The 19,725-nt window shown below is 42.1% G+C and overlaps 1 protein-coding gene across 1 annotated transcript in view; it reads right to left on the reverse strand.

The window, feature by feature from the left end:
- Positions 1 to 19,725, reverse strand: part of serpinc1 (serpin peptidase inhibitor, clade C (antithrombin), member 1) — an 86,168-nt gene that overhangs the window by 63,597 nt on the left and 2,846 nt on the right. Inside the window, exon 3 of the mRNA XM_072438817.1 lies at positions 17,524 to 17,750. Coding sequence (XP_072294918.1) covers positions 17,524 to 17,750 — 227 coding nt within the window. The remainder of the gene's footprint in view (positions 1 to 17,523; positions 17,751 to 19,725) is intronic.

Genomic DNA, 19,725 nt, shown 5'->3' on the forward strand with positions numbered 1-19,725 from the left:
TAGAGCTTAATACAACTCTGAGGTGTGTCTTTTAGAGCTTTATACAACTCTGAGGTGTGTCTTCAGAGCTTTATACCACTCTGGGGTGTGTCTTTCAGAGCTTTATACCACTCTAAGGTGTGTCTTTAGAGCTTTATACCACTCTGAGGTGTGTCTTTTAGAGCTTTATACAACTCTGAGGTGTGTCTTTAGAGCTTTATACCACTCTGAGGTGTGTCTTTAGAGCTTTATTTCACTCTGGGGTGTTTTAGAGCTTTATACCACTCTGAGGTGTGTCTTCAGAGCTTAATACCACTCTGAGGTGTGTCTTTAGAGCTTTATACCGCTCTGAGGTGTGTCTTAGAGCTTTATACCACCCTGAGGTGTGTCTTTTAGTGCTTTTATACCACTCTAAGGTGCGTCTTAGAGCTTTCTACCACTCTGAGGTGTGTTTTTGAGCTTTATTCCACTCTAAAGTATGTCTTTAGAGCTTTATACCGCTCTGAGGTGTGTCTTTAGAGCTTTATACCGCTCTGAGGTGTGTTTTTAGAGCTTTATACCACCCTGAGGTGTGTCATTTAGAGCTTTATACCACTCTGAGGTGTGTCTTAGAGCTTTATTCCACTCTAAAGTATGTCTTTAGAGCTTTATACCGCTCTGAGGTGTGTCTTTAGAGCTTTATACCGCTCTGAGGTGTGTTTTTAGAGCTTTATACCACCCTGAGGTGTGTCTTTTAGAGCTTTATACCACTCTGAGGTGTGTCTTCAGAGCTTTATACCACTCTGAGGTGTGTCTTCAGAGCTTTATACCACCCTGAGGTGTGTCTTTTAGAGCTTTATACCACTCTGAGGTGCGTCTTAGAGCTTTCTACCACTCTGAGGTGTGTCTTTGAGCTTTATACCACTCTGAGGTGTGTCTTTAGAGCTTTATACCACTCTGAGGTGTGCCTTTTAGAGCTTTATACAACTCTAAGGTGTGTCTTTTAGAGCTTTATACAACTCTGAGGTGTGTCTTCAGAGCTTTATACCACTCTGAGGTGTGTCTTTTAGAGCTTTATACCACTCTGAGGTGTGTCTTAGAGCTTTCTACCACTCTGAGGTGTGTCTTTGAGCTTTATACCGCTCTGAGGTGTGCCTTTAGAGCATTATACCACTCTGAGGTGTGTCTTTTAGAGCTTTATACCACTCTGAGGTGTGTCTTTTAGAGCTTTATACAACTCTGAGGTGTGTCTTTGAGAGCTTTATACCACTCTGAGGTGTGTCTTTTAGAGCTTTATACAACTCTGAGGTGTGTCTTTAGTAGAGCTTCATACCACTCTGAGGTGTGTCTTCAGAGCTTTATACCACTCGGAGGTGTGTCTTTAGAGCTTCATACCACTTTGAGGTGTGTCTTTAGAGCTTTATACCACTCTGAGGTGTGTCTTTAGAGCTTTATACCACCCTGAGGTGTGTCTTTTAGAGCTTAATACAACTCTGAGGTGTGTCTTTTAGAGCTTTATACAACTCTGAGGTGTGTCTTCAGAGCTTTATACCACTCTGGGGTGTGTCTTTCAGAGCTTTATACCACTCTAAGGTGTGTCTTTAGAGCTTTATACCACTCTGAGGTGTGTCTTTTAGAGCTTTATACAACTCTGAGGTGTGTCTTTAGAGCTTTATACCACTCTGAGGTGTGTCTTTAGAGCTTTATTTCACTCTGGGGTGTTTTAGAGCTTTATACAACTCTGAGGTGTGTCTTCAGAGCTTAATACCACTCTGAGGTGTGTCTTTAGAGCTTTATACCGCTCTGAGGTGTGTCTTAGAGCTTTATACCACCTGAGGTGTGTCTTTTAGTGCTTTATACCACTCTAAGGTGCGTCTTAGAGCTTTCTACCACTCTGAGGTGTGTTTTTGAGCTTTACACCACTCTGAGATGTGTCTTTAGAGCTTTATACCACTCTGAGGTGTGTCTTAGAGCTTTATTCCACTCTGAGGTGTGTCTTAGAGCTTTATAACGCTCTGAGGTGTGTCTTTAGAGCTTTATACACTCTGAGGTGTGTCTTTAGAGCTTTACACCACTCTGAGGTGTGTCTTTAGAGCTTTATACCACTCTGAGGTGTGTCTTTGGAGATTTATACCACTCTGAGGTGTGTCTTAGAGCTTTATACCGCTCTGAGGTGTGTCTTTAGAGCTTTATACCGCTCTGAGGTGTGTCTTTAGAGCTTTATACCGCTCTGAGGTGTGTTTTTAGAGCTTTATACCACTCTGAGGTGTGTCTTTTAGAGCTTTATACAACTCTGAGGTGTGTCTTTAGAGCTTTATACCACTCTGAGGTGTGTCTTTAGAGCTTTATTTCACTCTGGGGTGTTTTAGAGCTTTATACCACTCTGAGGTGTGTCTTCAGAGCTTAATACCACTCTGAGGTGTGTCTTTAGAGCTTTATACCGCTCTGAGGTGTGTCTTAGAGCTTTATACCACCCTGAGGTGTGTCTTTTAGTGCTTTATACCACTCTAAGGTGCGTCTTAGAGCTTTCTACCACTCTGAGGTGTGTTTTTGAGCTTTACACCACTCTGAGATGTGTCTTTAGAGCTTTATACCACTCTGAGGTGTGTCTTAGAGCTTTATTCCACTCTAAAGTATGTCTTTAGAGCTTTATACAACTATGAGGTTTGTCTTTAGAGCTTTAAACCACTCTGAGGTGTGTCTTTAGAGCTCTATACCACTCTGAGGTGTGTCTTAGAGCTTTATAACGCTCTGAGGTGTGTCTTTAGAGCTTTATACACTCTGAGGTGTGTCTTTAGAGCTTTTCACCACTCTGAGGTGTGTCTTTAGAGCTTTATACCACTCTGAGGTGTGTCTTTGGAGATTTATACCACTCTGAGGTGTGTCTTAGAGCTTTATACCGCTCTGAGGTGTGTCTTTAGAGCTTTATACCGCTCTGAGGTGTGTTTTTAGAGCTTTATACCACTCTGAGGTGTGTCTTTTAGAGCTTTATACCGCTCTGAGGTGTGTTTTTAGAGCTTTATACCACCCTGAGGTGTGTCTTTTAGAGCTTTATACCACTCTGAGGTGTGTCTTCAGAGCTTTATACCATTCTGAGGTGCGTCTTAGAGCTTTATACCACCCTGCGGTGTGTCTTTTAGAGCTTTATACCACTCTGAGGTGCGTCTTAGAGCTTTCTACCACTCTGAGGTGTGTCTTTGAGCTTTATACCACTCTGAGGTGTGTCTTTAGAGCTTTATACCACTCTGAGGTGTGTCTTTTAGAGCTTTATACAACTCTAAGGTGTGTCTTTTAGAGCTTTATACAACTCTGAGGTGTGTCTTCAGCGCTTTATACCACTCTGAGGTGTGTCTTAGAGCTTTATACCACCCTGAGGTGTGTCTTTTAGAGCTTTATACCACTCTGAGGTGCGTCTTAGAGCTTTCTACCACTCTGAGGTGTGTCTTTGAGCTTTATACCACTCTGAGGTGTGTCTTTAGAGCTTTATACCACTCTGAGGTGTGTCTTTTAGAGCTTTATACAACTCTGAGGTGTGTCTTTAGAGCTTTATACCACTCTGAGGTGTGTCTTAGAGCTTTATACCACTCTGAGGTGTGTCTTTAGAGCTTTATTTCACTCTGAGGTGTGTCTTAGAGCTTTATACCACTCTGAGGTGTGTCTTTAGAGCTTTATACCACTCTGAGGTGTGTCTTTAGAGCTTTATACCACTCTGAGGTGTGTCTTTTAGAGCTTTATACCACTCTGAGGTGTGTCTTTAGAGCTTTATACCACTCTGAGGTGTGTCTTTTAGAGCTTTATACAACTCTGAGGTGTGTCTTTAGAGCTTTATACCGCTCTGAGGTGTGTCTTTTAGAGCTTTATACCACTCTGAGGTGTGTCTTTAGAGCTTTATACCACTCTGAGGTGTGTCTTTTAGAGCTTTATACAACTCTGAGGTGTGTCTTTAGAGCTTTATACCACTCTGAGGTGTGTCTTTAGAGCTTTATTTCACTCTGAGGTGTTTTAGAGCTTTATACCACTCTGAGGTGTGTCTTCAGAGCTTAATACCACTCTGAGGTGTGTCTTTAGAGCTTTATACCGCTCTGAGGTGTGTCTTAGAGCTTTATACCACCCTGAGATGTGTCTTTTAGTGCTTTTATACCACTCTAAGGTGCGTCTTAGAGCTTTCTACCACTCTGAGGTGTGTTTTTGAGCGTTATTCCACTCTAAAGTATGTCTTTAGAGCTTTATACCGCTCTGAGGTGTGTCTTTAGAGCTTTATACCGCTCTGAGGTGTGTTTTTAGAGCTTTATACAACCCTGAGGTGTGTCTTTTAGAGCTTTATACCACTCTGAGGTGTGTCTTAGAGCTTTATTCCACTCTAAAGTATGTCTTTAGAGCTTTATACCGCTCTGAGGTGTGTCTTTAGAGCTTTATACCGCTCTGAGGTGTGTTTTTAGAGCTTTATACCACCCTGAGGTGTGTCTTTTAGAGCTTTATACCACTCTGAGGTGTGTCTTAGAGCTTTATTCCACTCTAAAGTATGTCTTTAGAGCTTTATACCGCTCTGAGGTGTGTCTTTAGAGCTTTATACCGCTCTGAGGTGTGTTTTTAGAGCTTTATACCACCCTGAGGTGTGTCTTTTAGAGCTTTATACCACTCTGAGGTGTGTCTTCAGAGCTTTATACCACTCTGAGGTGTGTCTTCAGAGCTTTATACCACCCTGAGGTGTGTCTTTTAGAGCTTTATACCACTCTGAGGTGCGTCTTAGAGCTTTCTACCACTCTGAGGTGTGTCTTTGAGCTTTATACCACTCTGAGGTGTGTCTTTAGAGCTTTATACAACTCTGAGGTGTGCCTTTTAGAGCTTTATACAACTCTAAGGTGTGTCTTTTAGAGCTTTATACAACTCTGAGGTGTGTCTTCAGAGCTTTATACCACTCTGAGGTGTGTCTTTTAGAGCTTTATACCACTCTGAGGTGTGTCTTAGAGCTTTCTACCACTCTGAGGTGTGTCTTTGAGCTTTATACCGCTCTGAGGTGTGCCTTTAGAGCATTATACCACTCTGAGGTGTGTCTTTTAGAGCTTTATACCACTCTGAGGTGTGTCTTTTAGAGCTTTATACAACTCTGAGGTGTGTCTTTGAGAGCTTTATACCACTCTGAGGTGTGTCTTTTAGAGCTTTATACAACTCTGAGGTGTGTCTTTAGTAGAGCTTCATACCACTCTGAGGTGTGTCTTCAGAGCTTTATACCACTCGGAGGTTTGTCTTTAGAGCTTCATACCACTTTGAGGTGTGTCTTTAGAGCTTTATACCACTCTGAGGTGTGTCTTTAGAGCTTTATACCACCCTGAGGTGTGTCTTTTAGAGCTTAATACAACTCTGAGGTGTGTCTTTTAGAGCTTTATACAACTCTGAGGTGTGTCTTCAGAGCTTTATACCACTCTGGGGTGTGTCTTTCAGAGCTTTATACCACTCAAAGGTGTGTCTTTAGAGCTTTATACCACTCTGAGGTGTGTCTTTTAGAGCTTTATACAACTCTGAGGTGTGTCTTTAGAGCTTTATACCACTCTGAGGTGTGTCTTTAGAGCTTTATTTCACTCTGGGGTGTTTTAGAGCTTTATACCACTCTGAGGTGTGTCTTCAGAGCTTAATACCACTCTGAGGTGTGTCTTTAGAGCTTTATACCGCTCTGAGGTGTGTCTTAGAGCTTTATACCACCCTGAGGTGTGTCTTTTAGTGCTTTTATACCACTCTAAGGTGCGTCTTAGAGCTTTCTACCACTCTGAGGTGTGTTTTTGAGCTTTATTCCACTCTAAAGTATGTCTTTAGAGCTTTATACCGCTCTGAGGTGTGTCTTTAGAGCTTTATACCGCTCTGAGGTGTGTTTTTAGAGCTTTATACCACCCTGAGGTGTGTCATTTAGAGCTTTATACCACTCTGAGGTGTGTCTTAGAGCTTTATTCCACTCTAAAGTATGTCTTTAGAGCTTTATACCGCTCTGAGGTGTGTCTTTAGAGCTTTATACCGCTCTGAGGTGTGTTTTTAGAGCTTTATACCACCCTGAGGTGTGTCTTTTAGAGCTTTATACCACTCTGAGGTGTGTCTTCAGAGCTTTATACCACTCTGAGGTGTGTCTTCAGAGCTTTATACCACCCTGAGGTGTGTCTTTTAGAGCTTTATACCACTCTGAGGTGCGTCTTAGAGCTTTCTACCACTCTGAGGTGTGTCTTTGAGCTTTATACCACTCTGAGGTGTGTCTTTAGAGCTTTATACCACTCTGAGGTGTGCCTTTTAGAGCTTTATACAACTCTAAGGTGTGTCTTTTAGAGCTTTATACAACTCTGAGGTGTGTCTTCAGAGCTTTATACCACTCTGAGGTGTGTCTTTTAGAGCTTTATACCACTCTGAGGTGTGTCTTAGAGCTTTCTACCACTCTGAGGTGTGTCTTTGAGCTTTATACCGCTCTGAGGTGTGCCTTTAGAGCATTATACCACTCTGAGGTGTGTCTTTTAGAGCTTTATACCACTCTGAGGTGTGTCTTTTAGAGCTTTATACAACTCTGAGGTGTGTCTTTGAGAGCTTTATACCACTCTGAGGTGTGTCTTTTAGAGCTTTATACAACTCTGAGGTGTGTCTTTAGTAGAGCTTCATACCACTCTGAGGTGTGTCTTCAGAGCTTTATACCACTCGGAGGTGTGTCTTTAGAGCTTCATACCACTTTGAGGTGTGTCTTTAGAGCTTTATACCACTCTGAGGTGTGTCTTTAGAGCTTTATACCACCCTGAGGTGTGTCTTTTAGAGCTTAATACAACTCTGAGGTGTGTCTTTTAGAGCTTTATACAACTCTGAGGTGTGTCTTCAGAGCTTTATACCACTCTGGGGTGTGTCTTTCAGAGCTTTATACCACTCTAAGGTGTGTCTTTAGAGCTTTATACCACTCTGAGGTGTGTCTTTTAGAGCTTTATACAACTCTGAGGTGTGTCTTTAGAGCTTTATACCACTCTGAGGTGTGTCTTTAGAGCTTTATTTCACTCTGGGGTGTTTTAGAGCTTTATACAACTCTGAGGTGTGTCTTCAGAGCTTAATACCACTCTGAGGTGTGTCTTTAGAGCTTTATACCGCTCTGAGGTGTGTCTTAGAGCTTTATACCACCTGAGGTGTGTCTTTTAGTGCTTTATACCACTCTAAGGTGCGTCTTAGAGCTTTCTACCACTCTGAGGTGTGTTTTTGAGCTTTACACCACTCTGAGATGTGTCTTTAGAGCTTTATACCACTCTGAGGTGTGTCTTAGAGCTTTATTCCACTCTGAGGTGTGTCTTAGAGCTTTATAACGCTCTGAGGTGTGTCTTTAGAGCTTTATACACTCTGAGGTGTGTCTTTAGAGCTTTACACCACTCTGAGGTGTGTCTTTAGAGCTTTATACCACTCTGAGGTGTGTCTTTGGAGATTTATACCACTCTGAGGTGTGTCTTAGAGCTTTATACCGCTCTGAGGTGTGTCTTTAGAGCTTTATACCGCTCTGAGGTGTGTCTTTAGAGCTTTATACCGCTCTGAGGTGTGTTTTTAGAGCTTTATACCACTCTGAGGTGTGTCTTTTAGAGCTTTATACAACTCTGAGGTGTGTCTTTAGAGCTTTATACCACTCTGAGGTGTGTCTTTAGAGCTTTATTTCACTCTGGGGTGTTTTAGAGCTTTATACCACTCTGAGGTGTGTCTTCAGAGCTTAATACCACTCTGAGGTGTGTCTTTAGAGCTTTATACCGCTCTGAGGTGTGTCTTAGAGCTTTATACCACCCTGAGGTGTGTCTTTTAGTGCTTTATACCACTCTAAGGTGCGTCTTAGAGCTTTCTACCACTCTGAGGTGTGTTTTTGAGCTTTACACCACTCTGAGATGTGTCTTTAGAGCTTTATACCACTCTGAGGTGTGTCTTAGAGCTTTATTCCACTCTAAAGTATGTCTTTAGAGCTTTATACAACTATGAGGTTTGTCTTTAGAGCTTTAAACCACTCTGAGGTGTGTCTTTAGAGCTCTATACCACTCTGAGGTGTGTCTTAGAGCTTTATAACGCTCTGAGGTGTGTCTTTAGAGCTTTATACACTCTGAGGTGTGTCTTTAGAGCTTTTCACCACTCTGGGGTGTGTCTTTAGAGCTTTATACCAATCTGAGGTGTGTCTTTGGAGATTTATACCACTCTGAGGTGTGTCTTAGAGCTTTATACCGCTCACAGGTGTGTCTTTAGATCTTTATACCGCTCTGAGGTGTGTCTTTAGAGCTTTATACCGCTCTGAGGTGTGTTTTTATAGCTTTATACCACCCTGAGGTGTGTCTTTTAGAGCTTTATACCACTCTGAGGTGTGTCTTCAGAGCTTTATACCACTCTGAGGTGCGTCTTAGAGCTTTATACCACCCTGCGGTGTGTCTTTTAGAGCTTTATACCACTCTGAGGTGCGTCTTAGAGCTTTCTACCACTCTGAGGTGTGTCTTTGAGCTTTATACCACTCTGAGGTGTGTCTTTAGAGCTTTATACCACTCTGAGGTGTGTCTTTTAGAGCTTTATACAACTCTAAGGTGTGTCTTTTAGAGCTTTATACAACTCTGAGGTGTGTCTTCAGAGCTTTATACCACTCTGAGGTGTGTCTTAGAGCTTTATACCACCCTGAGGTGTGTCTTTTAGAGCTTTATACCACTCTGAGGTGCGTATTAGAGCTTTCTACCACTCTGAGGTGTGTCTTTGAGCTTTATACCACTCTGAGGTGTGTATTTAGAGCTTTATACCACTCTGAGGTGTGTCTTTTAGAGCTTTATACCACTCTGAGGTGTGTCTTAGAGCTTTATACCACTCTGAGGTGTGTCTTTAGAGCTTTATTTCACTCTGAGGTGTGTCTTAGAGCTTTATACCACTCTGAGGTGTGTCTTTAGAGCTTTATACCACTCTGAGGTGTGTCTTTAGAGCTTTATACCGCTCTGAGGTGTGTATTCTAGAGCTTTATACCACTCTGAGGTGTGTCTTTAGAGCTTTATACCACTCTGAGGTGTGTCTTTTAGAGCTTTATACAACTCTGAGGTGTGTCTTTAGAGCTTTATACCGCTCTGAGGTGTGTCTTTTAGAGCTTTATACCACTCTGAGGTGTGTCTTTAGAGCTTTATACCACTCTGAGGTGTGTCTTTTAGAGCTTTATACAACTCTGAGGTGTGTCTTTAGAGCTTTATACCACTCTGAGGTGTGTCTTTAGAGCTTTATTTCACTCTGAGGTGTTTTAGAGCTTTATACCACTCTGAGGTGTGTCTTCAGAGCTTAATACCACTCTGAGGTGTGTCTTTAGAGCTTTATACCGCTCTGAGGTGTGTCTTAGAGCTTTATACCACCCTGAGGTGTGTCTTTTAGTGCTTTTATACCACTCTAAGGTGCGTCTTAGAGCTTTCTACCACTCTGAGGTGTGTTTTTGAGCTTTATTCCACTCTAAAGTATGTCTTTAGAGCTTTATAACGCTCTGAGGTGTGTCTTTAGAGCTTTATACCGCTCTGAGGTGTGTTTGTAGAGCTTTATACCACCCTGAGGTGTGTCTTTTAGAGCTTTATACCACTCTGAGGTGTGTCTTAGAGCTTTATTCCACTCTAAAGTATGTCTTTAGAGCTTTATACCGCTCTGAGGTGTGTCTTTAGAGCTTTAAATCGCTCTGAGGTGTGTTTTTAGAGCTTTATACCACCCTGAGGTGTGTCTTTTAGAGCTTTATACCACTCTGAGGTGTGTCTTCAGAGCTTTATACCACTCTGAGGTGTGTCTTCAGAGCTTTATACCACCCTGAGGTGTGTCTTTTAGAGCTTTATACCAATCTGAGGTGCGTCTTAGAGCTTTCTACCACTCTGAGGTGTGTCTTTGAGCTTTATACCACTCTGAGGTGTGTCTTTAGAGCTTTATACCACTCTGAGGTGTGCCTTTTAGAGCTTTATACAACTCTAAGGTGTGTCTTTTAGAGCTTTATACAACTCTGAGGTGTGTCTTCAGAGCTTTATACCACTCTGAGGTGTGTCTTTTAGAGCTTTATACCACTCTGAGGTGTGTCTTAGAGCTTTCTACCACTCTGAGGTGTGTCTTTGAGCCTTATACCGCTCTGAGGTGTGCCTTTAGAGCATTATACCACTCTGAGGTGTGTCTTTTAGAGCTTTATACCACTCTGAGGTGTGTCTTTTAGAGCTTTATACAACTCTGAGGTGTGTCTTTGAGAGCTTTATACCACTCTGAGGTGTGTCTTTTAGAGCTTTATACAACTCTGAGGTGTGTCTTTAGTAGAGCTTCATACCACTCTGAGGTGTGTCTTCAGAGCTTTATACCACTCGGAGGTGTGTCTTTAGAGCTTCATACCACTTTGAGGTGTGTCTTTAGAGCTTTATACCACTCTGAGGTGTGTCTTTAGAGCTTTATACCACCCTGAGGTGTGTCTTTTAGAGCTTAATACAACTCTGAGGTGTGTCTTTTAGAGCTTTATACAACTCTGAGGTGTGTCTTCAGAGCTTTATACCACTCTGGGGTGTGTCTTTCAGAGCTTTATACCACTCTAAGGTGTGTCTTTAGAGCTTTATACCACTCTGAGGTGTGTCTTTTAGAGCTTTATACAACTCTGAGGTGTGTCTTTCGAGCTTTATACCACTCTGAGGTGTGTCTTTAGAGCTTTATTTCACTCTGGGGTGTTTTAGAGCTTTATACCACTCTGAGGTGTGTCTTCAGAGCTTAATACCACTCTGAGGTGTGCCTTTAGAGCTTTATACCACTCTGAGGTGTGTCTTTAGAGCTTTATTTCACTCTGAGGTGTTTTAGAGCTTTATACCACTCTGAGGTGTGTCTTTAGAGCTTAATACCACTCTGAGGTGTGTCTTTAGAGCTTTATACCGTTCTGAGGTGTGACTTAGAGCTTTATATCACCCTGAGGTGTGTCTTTTAGTGCTTTATACCACTCTGAGGTGCGTCTTAGAGCTTTCTACCACTCTGAGGTGTGTTTTTGAGCTTTACACCACTCTGAGATGTGTCTTTAGAGCTTTATACCACTCTAAGGTGTGTCTTAGAGCTTTATTCCACTCTAAAGTATGTCTTTAGAGCTTTATACAACTATGAGGTTTGTCTTTAGAGCTTTAAACCACTCTGAGGTGTGTCTTTAGAGCTTTATACCACTCTGAGGTGTGTCTTTGGAGCTTTATACCACTCTGAGGTGTGTGTTTAGAGCTTTATACCACTCTGAGGTTTGTCTTAGAGCTTTATACCGCTCTGAGGTGTGCCTTTAGAGCATTATACCACCCTGAGGTGTGTCTTTTAGAGCTTAATACAACTCTGAGGTGTGTCTTTAGTAGAGCTTTATACCACTCTGAGGTGTGTCTTCAGAGCTTTATACCACTCGGAGGTCTGTCTTTAGAGCTTTATACCACTTTGAGGTGTGTCTTTGGAGCTTTATACCACTCTGAGGTGTGTGTTTAGAGCTTTTTACCACTCTAAGGTGTGTCTTAGAGCTTTATACCGCTCTGAGGTGTGTCTTTAGAGCTTTATACTACTCTGAGGTGTGTCTTTGAGAGCTTTATACAACTCTGAGGTGTGTCTTTTAGAGCTTTATACCACTCTGAGGTGTGTCTTTGAGAGCTTTATACAACTCTGAGGTGTGTCTTTTAGAGCTTTATACAACTCTGAGGTGTGTCTTTAGTAGAGCTTCATACCACTCTGAGGTGTGTCTTCAGAGCTTTATACCACTCGAAGGTGTGTCTTTAGAGCTTCATACCACTTTGAGGTGTGTCTTTTAGAGTTTTATACCACTCTGAGTTGTGTCTTTAGAGCTTTATTCCACTCTGAGGTGTGTCTTTAGAGCTTTATACCACTCTGAGGTGTGTCTTTAGAGCTTTATACCACTCTGATGTGTGTCTTAGAGCTTTATACCACCCCTAGGTGTGTCTTTTAGAGCTTTATACCACTCTGAGGTGTGTCTTTAGAGCTTTATACCACTCTGAGGTGTGTCTTTAGAGCTTTATTTCACTCTGAGGTGTTTTAGAGCTTTATACCACTCTGAGGTGTGTCTTCAGAGCTTAATACCACTCTGAGGTGTGTCTTTAGAGCTTTATACCGCTCTGAGGTGTGTCTTAGAGCTTTATACCACCCTGAGGTGTGTCTTTTAGTGCTTTTATACCACTCTAAGGTGCGTCTTAGAGCTTTCTACCACTCTGAGGTGTGTTTTTGAGCTTTATTCCACTCTAAAGTATGTCTTTAGAGCTTTATAACGCTCTGAGGTGTGTCTTTAGAGCTTTATACCGCTCTGAGGTGTGTTTGTAGAGCTTTATACCACCCTGAGGTGTGTCTTTTAGAGCTTTATACCACTCTGAGGTGTGTCTTAGAGCTTTATTCCACTCTAAAGTATGTCTTTAGAGCTTTATACCGCTCTGAGGTGTGTCTTTAGAGCTTTAAATCGCTCTGAGGTGTGTTTTTAGAGCTTTATACCACCCTGAGGTGTGTCTTTTAGAGCTTTATACCACTCTGAGGTGTGTCTTCAGAGCTTTATACCACTCTGAGGTGTGTCTTCAGAGCTTTATACCACCCTGAGGTGTGTCTTTTAGAGCTTTATACCAATCTGAGGTGCGTCTTAGAGCTTTCTACCACTCTGAGGTGTGTCTTTGAGCTTTATACCACTCTGAGGTGTGTCTTTAGAGCTTTATACCACTCTGAGGTGTGCCTTTTAGAGCTTTATACAACTCTAAGGTGTGTCTTTTAGAGCTTTATACAACTCTGAGGTGTGTCTTCAGAGCTTTATACCACTCTGAGGTGTGTCTTTTAGAGCTTTATACCACTCTGAGGTGTGTCTTAGAGCTTTCTACCACTCTGAGGTGTGTCTTTGAGCCTTATACCGCTCTGAGGTGTGCCTTTAGAGCATTATACCACTCTGAGGTGTGTCTTTTAGAGCTTTATACCACTCTGAGGTGTGTCTTTTAGAGCTTTATACAACTCTGAGGTGTGTCTTTGAGAGCTTTATACCACTCTGAGGTGTGTCTTTTAGAGCTTTATACAACTCTGAGGTGTGTCTTTAGTAGAGCTTCATACCACTCTGAGGTGTGTCTTCAGAGCTTTATACCACTCGGAGGTGTGTCTTTAGAGCTTCATACCACTTTGAGGTGTGTCTTTAGAGCTTTATACCACTCTGAGGTGTGTCTTTAGAGCTTTATACCACCCTGAGGTGTGTCTTTTAGAGCTTAATACAACTCTGAGGTGTGTCTTTTAGAGCTTTATACAACTCTGAGGTGTGTCTTCAGAGCTTTATACCACTCTGGGGTGTGTCTTTCAGAGCTTTATACCACTCTAAGGTGTGTCTTTAGAGCTTTATACCACTCTGAGGTGTGTCTTTTAGAGCTTTATACAACTCTGAGGTGTGTCTTTCGAGCTTTATACCACTCTGAGGTGTGTCTTTAGAGCTTTATTTCACTCTGGGGTGTTTTAGAGCTTTATACCACTCTGAGGTGTGTCTTCAGAGCTTAATACCACTCTGAGGTGTGCCTTTAGAGCTTTATACCACTCTGAGGTGTGTCTTTAGAGCTTTATTTCACTCTGAGGTGTTTTAGAGCTTTATACCACTCTGAGGTGTGTCTTTAGAGCTTAATACCACTCTGAGGTGTGTCTTTAGAGCTTTATACCGTTCTGAGGTGTGACTTAGAGCTTTATATCACCCTGAGGTGTGTCTTTTAGTGCTTTATACCACTCTGAGGTGCGTCTTAGAGCTTTCTACCACTCTGAGGTGTGTTTTTGAGCTTTACACCACTCTGAGATGTGTCTTTAGAGCTTTATACCACTCTAAGGTGTGTCTTAGAGCTTTATTCCACTCTAAAGTATGTCTTTAGAGCTTTATACAACTATGAGGTTTGTCTTTAGAGCTTTAAACCACTCTGAGGTGTGTCTTTAGAGCTTTATACCACTCTGAGGTGTGTCTTTGGAGCTTTATACCACTCTGAGGTGTGTGTTTAGAGCTTTATACCACTCTGAGGTTTGTCTTAGAGCTTTATACCGCTCTGAGGTGTGCCTTTAGAGCATTATACCACCCTGAGGTGTGTCTTTTAGAGCTTAATACAACTCTGAGGTGTGTCTTTAGTAGAGCTTTATACCACTCTGAGGTGTGTCTTCAGAGCTTTATACCACTCGGAGGTCTGTCTTTAGAGCTTTATACCACTTTGAGGTGTGTCTTTGGAGCTTTATACCACTCTGAGGTGTGTGTTTAGAGCTTTTTACCACTCTAAGGTGTGTCTTAGAGCTTTATACCGCTCTGAGGTGTGTCTTTAGAGCTTTATACTACTCTGAGGTGTGTCTTTGAGAGCTTTATACAACTCTGAGGTGTGTCTTTTAGAGCTTTATACCACTCTGAGGTGTGTCTTTGAGAGCTTTATACAACTCTGAGGTGTGTCTTTTAGAGCTTTATACAACTCTGAGGTGTGTCTTTAGTAGAGCTTCATACCACTCTGAGGTGTGTCTTCAGAGCTTTATACCACTCGAAGGTGTGTCTTTAGAGCTTCATACCACTTTGAGGTGTGTCTTTTAGAGTTTTATACCACTCTGAGTTGTGTCTTTAGAGCTTTATTCCACTCTGAGGTGTGTCTTTAGAGCTTTATACCACTCTGAGGTGTGTCTTTAGAGCTTTATACCACTCTGATGTGTGTCTTAGAGCTTTATACCACCCCTAGGTGTGTCTTTTAGAGCTTTATACCACTCTGAGGTGCGTCTTAGAGCTTTGTACCACTCTGAGGTGCGTCTTAGAGCTTTCTAAAGGTCTCAGGTGTGTCTTTAGAGCTTTATACCACTCTGAGGTGTGTCTTTAGAGCTTTATAACACTCTGAGGTGTCTTTAGAGCTTTATACAACTCTGAGGTGTGTCTTTAGAGCTTTATAACACTCTGAGGTGTCTTTAGAGCTTTATACACTCTGAGGTGTGTCTTTAGAGCTTTATACCGCTCTGAGGTGTGTCTTTAGAGCTTTATACCACTCTGGGGTGTGTCTTTAGAGGTTTATACCACTCTGAGGTGTGTCTTTAGAGTTTTATTCCACTCTGAGGTGTGTCTTTAGAGCTTTATACCGCTCTGAGGTGTATCTTTAGAGCTTTATTCCACTCTGAGGTGTGTCTTTAGAGCTTTATACTGCTCTGAGGTGTGTCTTTAGAGCTTTATACACTCTGAGGTGTGTCTTTAGAGCTTTATACTGCTCTGAGGTGTGTCTTTAGAGCTTTATACACTCTGAGGTGTGTCTTTAGAGCTTTAGACACTCTGAGGTGAACCCATCGCTCCTGGAGATTTATTGTTCTTTAATCTTTTGATTGCGTTTTGTATTTCAAAAACTGCAATTTCAGATCCTGTTTTTTTATTTTGTTGAAAGCTCCAGAAAGGAATTCATATCATCTTCTTCATCATTTGGAATTTTGGATTCAAATATTGATTGAATTTGATCTTGTTTAGTCAAGATTGCATCATTTTGCCCGTCCAGTATTTTAGAAATTGTTCCTTTAGCTTGTTGTTTCCAAGATAGTATTTTAGAACATTTTATCCACTCTGATAATATCTTTGTTTGGTAAAGAGCACTTTTAAAACTATTTCCTGTGAAGTCAGATCATTCATTTCTCCTCTTGTCTTTTTAATTTTGTGCAGATTATTTAGCTTTTTCTCCCCTTGTTTCTTTTTTTGGAGGCTATGGCTATAATTTGTCCTCTCAACACTGCTTTGGAAGCATCCCAAAGGAGGCGGAGACATTTCCCCAGGATCATTTTCCTCCAGATAAGTCTTAAGGATTTTGAATATTTTGTCCTTAAACAAAGGGTCATTCAGCAGCTGCTTTGAACCGTGTTATTTCATCTTTCCTCTAAATCTACAGAAATGTACAGCAGGATCCTTCAGGTCTATTGTGCCTAAATCTGCTTCAGTCATTTTAGATCTGTTTTTATTGAGAACAAAAAAGTAGTTTATTCTGGAATGGATTCTACGTGAGTTAGAAAAATAAGTGCACAAGGGTTCAATTCCCTGTCTATACCCTATTATAGACAAAACCTCTCATTTCTTAATAAGGAATGGAGGGGAAAATAAAGATAAAATAAAATAAAAACAGCGTAAGACAAGATAATACGAACAATAATGGTAAAATAAACACTATAATAAGCATGCGTCCCTCCTTCACTCACAGATGTCATCTTTAAAGAAGAGCATATTAAACATCAAACATCTGTACATAACAAACAGTTTCACTTTTTTGAACAATTGAACTTGAAATTTGCCTATTTGCCTCATTTCTTTAGGTTTCTACAGTTGAGGAACTTCATTAGACAGAATATTCCAGCTTTCGATTCTCTCCTGGAGGAAAGTGTTTTGTTTAAGATATTATTAGGATCTGATCTCAGTATTAGTGAGATAATATTGCTCAACCTGCTGTAAATATCAAACAAAAATGGAAAGAGGATCTTAACATTACAATCAAAGATGACAATATGGCAACGAGCCGTGAATGGTTTTCATCACTGATCTATCAATGTCCAGCTTATACAGTTTAAGGTCATTCACAGGTTCATTACTCAAAAGTCAAGTTCTTTCTGTGATAAGTGTAAGTCGACTTTTATTGTAGAAAAAGCTTCAGTTGTCGTCATCTTCCACTCTCATCCAAGAGTCATCTTCAATCTGCAAATGACTGTTAGATGTGAGTCAAAACGTCCAGATGACACAACTGAACCCTCTACAATGGAACATTCCTGGACGAATGAGGGACGACACCGACAGGTCGACTCCTGCCCAATGTGTCCAATTATCAAAGGTTTGTGGTCTTCCTCCTGTGCACTCCAAATAACTATTGACCCTGATCCCGAAACTGCTCTTCTTGGTTTCTCTAGTCCTCTGGAGATGGTGCTAACGTTTCTGCTGCAGTGACTTTTGGCATGGGAATTGCTAAAAGACGAAGGCCTGACGAAGGCCCAGCAGCAGAAACGTTGCCTCTTCACTATTAAATTTTTATTTTATTTTGTTTTTGCGGGAGTTCTTTCCACATTAAAAGATGCATTCTAAAATGGTGGAAATCTGATTCCCCGCCTCAATTTGAATCCTGGCTCAGAGAATGAATAGGAATACGATTGAGGAAACGCTCAACAAATATGACTTTGTATGGACCAGTCTAGAGCCTTTGACCCTTTAGTCGCCCCTGAACTGTGTATATTTTACTGTCATAGGATATTAAGCATAACGTATTAATACAATGTCATGAATCTAATTAATGCAAACAAATCAAAACCTCAATGTCCTCTTCATAAAAATAATCTGCTTTTCAATTAAATTAAATTAGATTTTGTAACTTCTGAAATCACAACAGCCTCGAAAGGCAAAGTTTTACCAAATACTTTTAATGTTTACTTATTGGTGAGTACTTTTTAGTTTTGCCTCCACAAATCACCTCTGGCGAATGAGAACTAAGATTATTCAGTTCAAACTCACTTTCAAAGTGGATTTAGTATAATATTGATTAGGCTCGCAATATTTGGAAATCTTTATACCAGTTACTCTAAAAGTACTCAAACCATTACAACACGGTTTGAAGGTGGATTCACCTTCATGATCTGCTGCAGGGTCTGGTTGCACGCTCCAAGCTTGGTCATGGCGAAGGCCGTGGAGACGCTGATGGGCGACATGAAGATGTTCTCTGAGGCCGAGCGTCCGTTGCTCAGTTGTTTGTACAGGGACAGAGCGAAGGCACCGTTCGCCCGGGACAACTCCCACACCCTGGGGTTAGTGTTCTGCGGGACAGGGTCTGGGGTGGGGCCCACTGTGGGGCCCGCTGTGGAGAGACCAGACTTAAGCAGGAATAAAACAAGACAAAACTTCACTGGCCGTCAAGACTACACTTGTTTACAATACTTTACAAAGACGTTATGCTCTGAAACCAAATCCAAGTTTGATTGACAGGCGGATTAAGTAATTAGAGACACACATGCTACTACAAAGAAGTGGCTTTGATTGGCCCGTTCCAAAATTGGACAGTTGTCTAATGTGATCTATGGTCTGCGTTCTGACTTTGCTGCATGTGTTACTTCCGTATCTCTGGCACAAATATAGGTTTTGTGCAAAATGATGAGCTGAACACAATGATGTACAAAATTTATAGCTATATTTTACAAAGACTCTACAGCGCCCCCTTGACCATTTGACAAAAAAGTAAAAAAATTGACTTTGACTTAGACAAATCAAAATTGGCACAGACAACCTTCACTAGCAAGGGCCACGCCCCCAGTCACGATGCAAAGTGTTTATTGGCGTATGAGAAACATGAACAACACGGGTCACAGAAATGGATGCGGTTTTGGGTTTTCTGGTGATGAGGGCTGTACACTCCCGGGCCTCGATACCCCCATCTAGGAGATAAATTAGAATAATAATCAGAGGAGGGTCGGAGGGAGGGGCACGAAGTCACGAACGCTGACGTGTGTGACCTGGAAGCATAAATAGTGTAGCCGCAGGAAAGGGCGTGGTCCTGCTCCTACTTAAGATAACAAACTTATCTTCATTTCTTGCCATTCTACACAAAAAAGCCAATGGCGACATACCACTAGCTGCAAGCATGTTACCGTGGCAACCTGACAGATACTGCCATAGACTTAGGGTTTGTTTTACAGGCATTTTAAATGGGATGAAAAAAATGACTTTGTCATTAACAGTTCAAATTTGGTACAATTATTCTCAACATCACACTGAACATAAAAGCCAATGGGGACATAGCTCCTTCTCGAACCGTGCGGTTCTAAAAATGGTGAATGAAATAGTGTCACAGCTTCAAGTCGTCCATCATCGTCACAGTCCCCGGAGCCCCGGAGCCCCGGCGCCCTGGACATAATGACTATAGACCATGAAGTCATTTGAGCGCCTGGCCCTCCCCCACCTCAAGTCCCTCACCTGGTCTGTGGACAACACCATCAACCTGGCTCTCCACTTCACCTGCAGCACCTGGACTCCCCAGGAACCTACACCAGGATCAACACCACCTCCTGCTCTGCTCCAGGACAAGCTCTCCCAGCTCAATGTGCCTGACTCCACCCGCAGGGGGAGCGCCGACTCCACCCGCAGGGGGAGCGCCGACTCCGCAGGTGGAGCGCCGACTCCACCTGCAGGGGGAGCACTGACTTCCTGAGGGATCAGAGTCAGTGTGTGCGGCTGGAGAAGACTCTCAGACACTGGGACTATCAGCACAGGAGCTCCACAGGGCTGTGTACTTTCTCCCCTGCTCTTCTCCCTGTGACAAACTGCTGCACCTCCAGCCACGACTCTGTAAAACTGATCAAGTTTGTGGACGACACCATCCTCATCGCCATGACGACACCACCCTCATCGGGCTCATCTCAGACGGGGATGAGTCTGTCTACAGGAGGTGGAGCGGCTGGTGCAGCGGTAACAACCTGGAGTTCAACATTCTAGTGAAGTATTGTATGTTTCATGGTCTGAACATGCAGCATCTTCTGCACAGATTAGCTTCTGATCAGGTCCACAGCTCCTTCTCTCCTCTTCTGCACTGAGCCCTTTAGTGGAGAAAGACACCTGCACTGAGCCCTTCAGTGGAAAAAGACACCTGCACTGCCCTTCAGTTAATGCCTGAGAAAAGTGTATAAATTGAGCAGTGGAGAGTTTTGCAACCTTAAAACATTTATGATAATAAAAAAATAATAATAATGCAGACTTCTTCACGGATTTCGCTGAGTGCAGGTTTTTTTTTAGAACGTAACTCTTTAAACGAGGGAACACTAGATCTTGCTTTTATTATA

This window comes from Eucyclogobius newberryi, unplaced genomic scaffold (assembly GCF_026437365.1).
Source record: "Eucyclogobius newberryi isolate DKJ021-1_F unplaced genomic scaffold, fEucNew1.0.hap1 SCAF_9, whole genome shotgun sequence".
Lineage (NCBI taxonomy): Eukaryota > Metazoa > Chordata > Actinopteri > Gobiiformes > Gobiidae > Eucyclogobius > Eucyclogobius newberryi.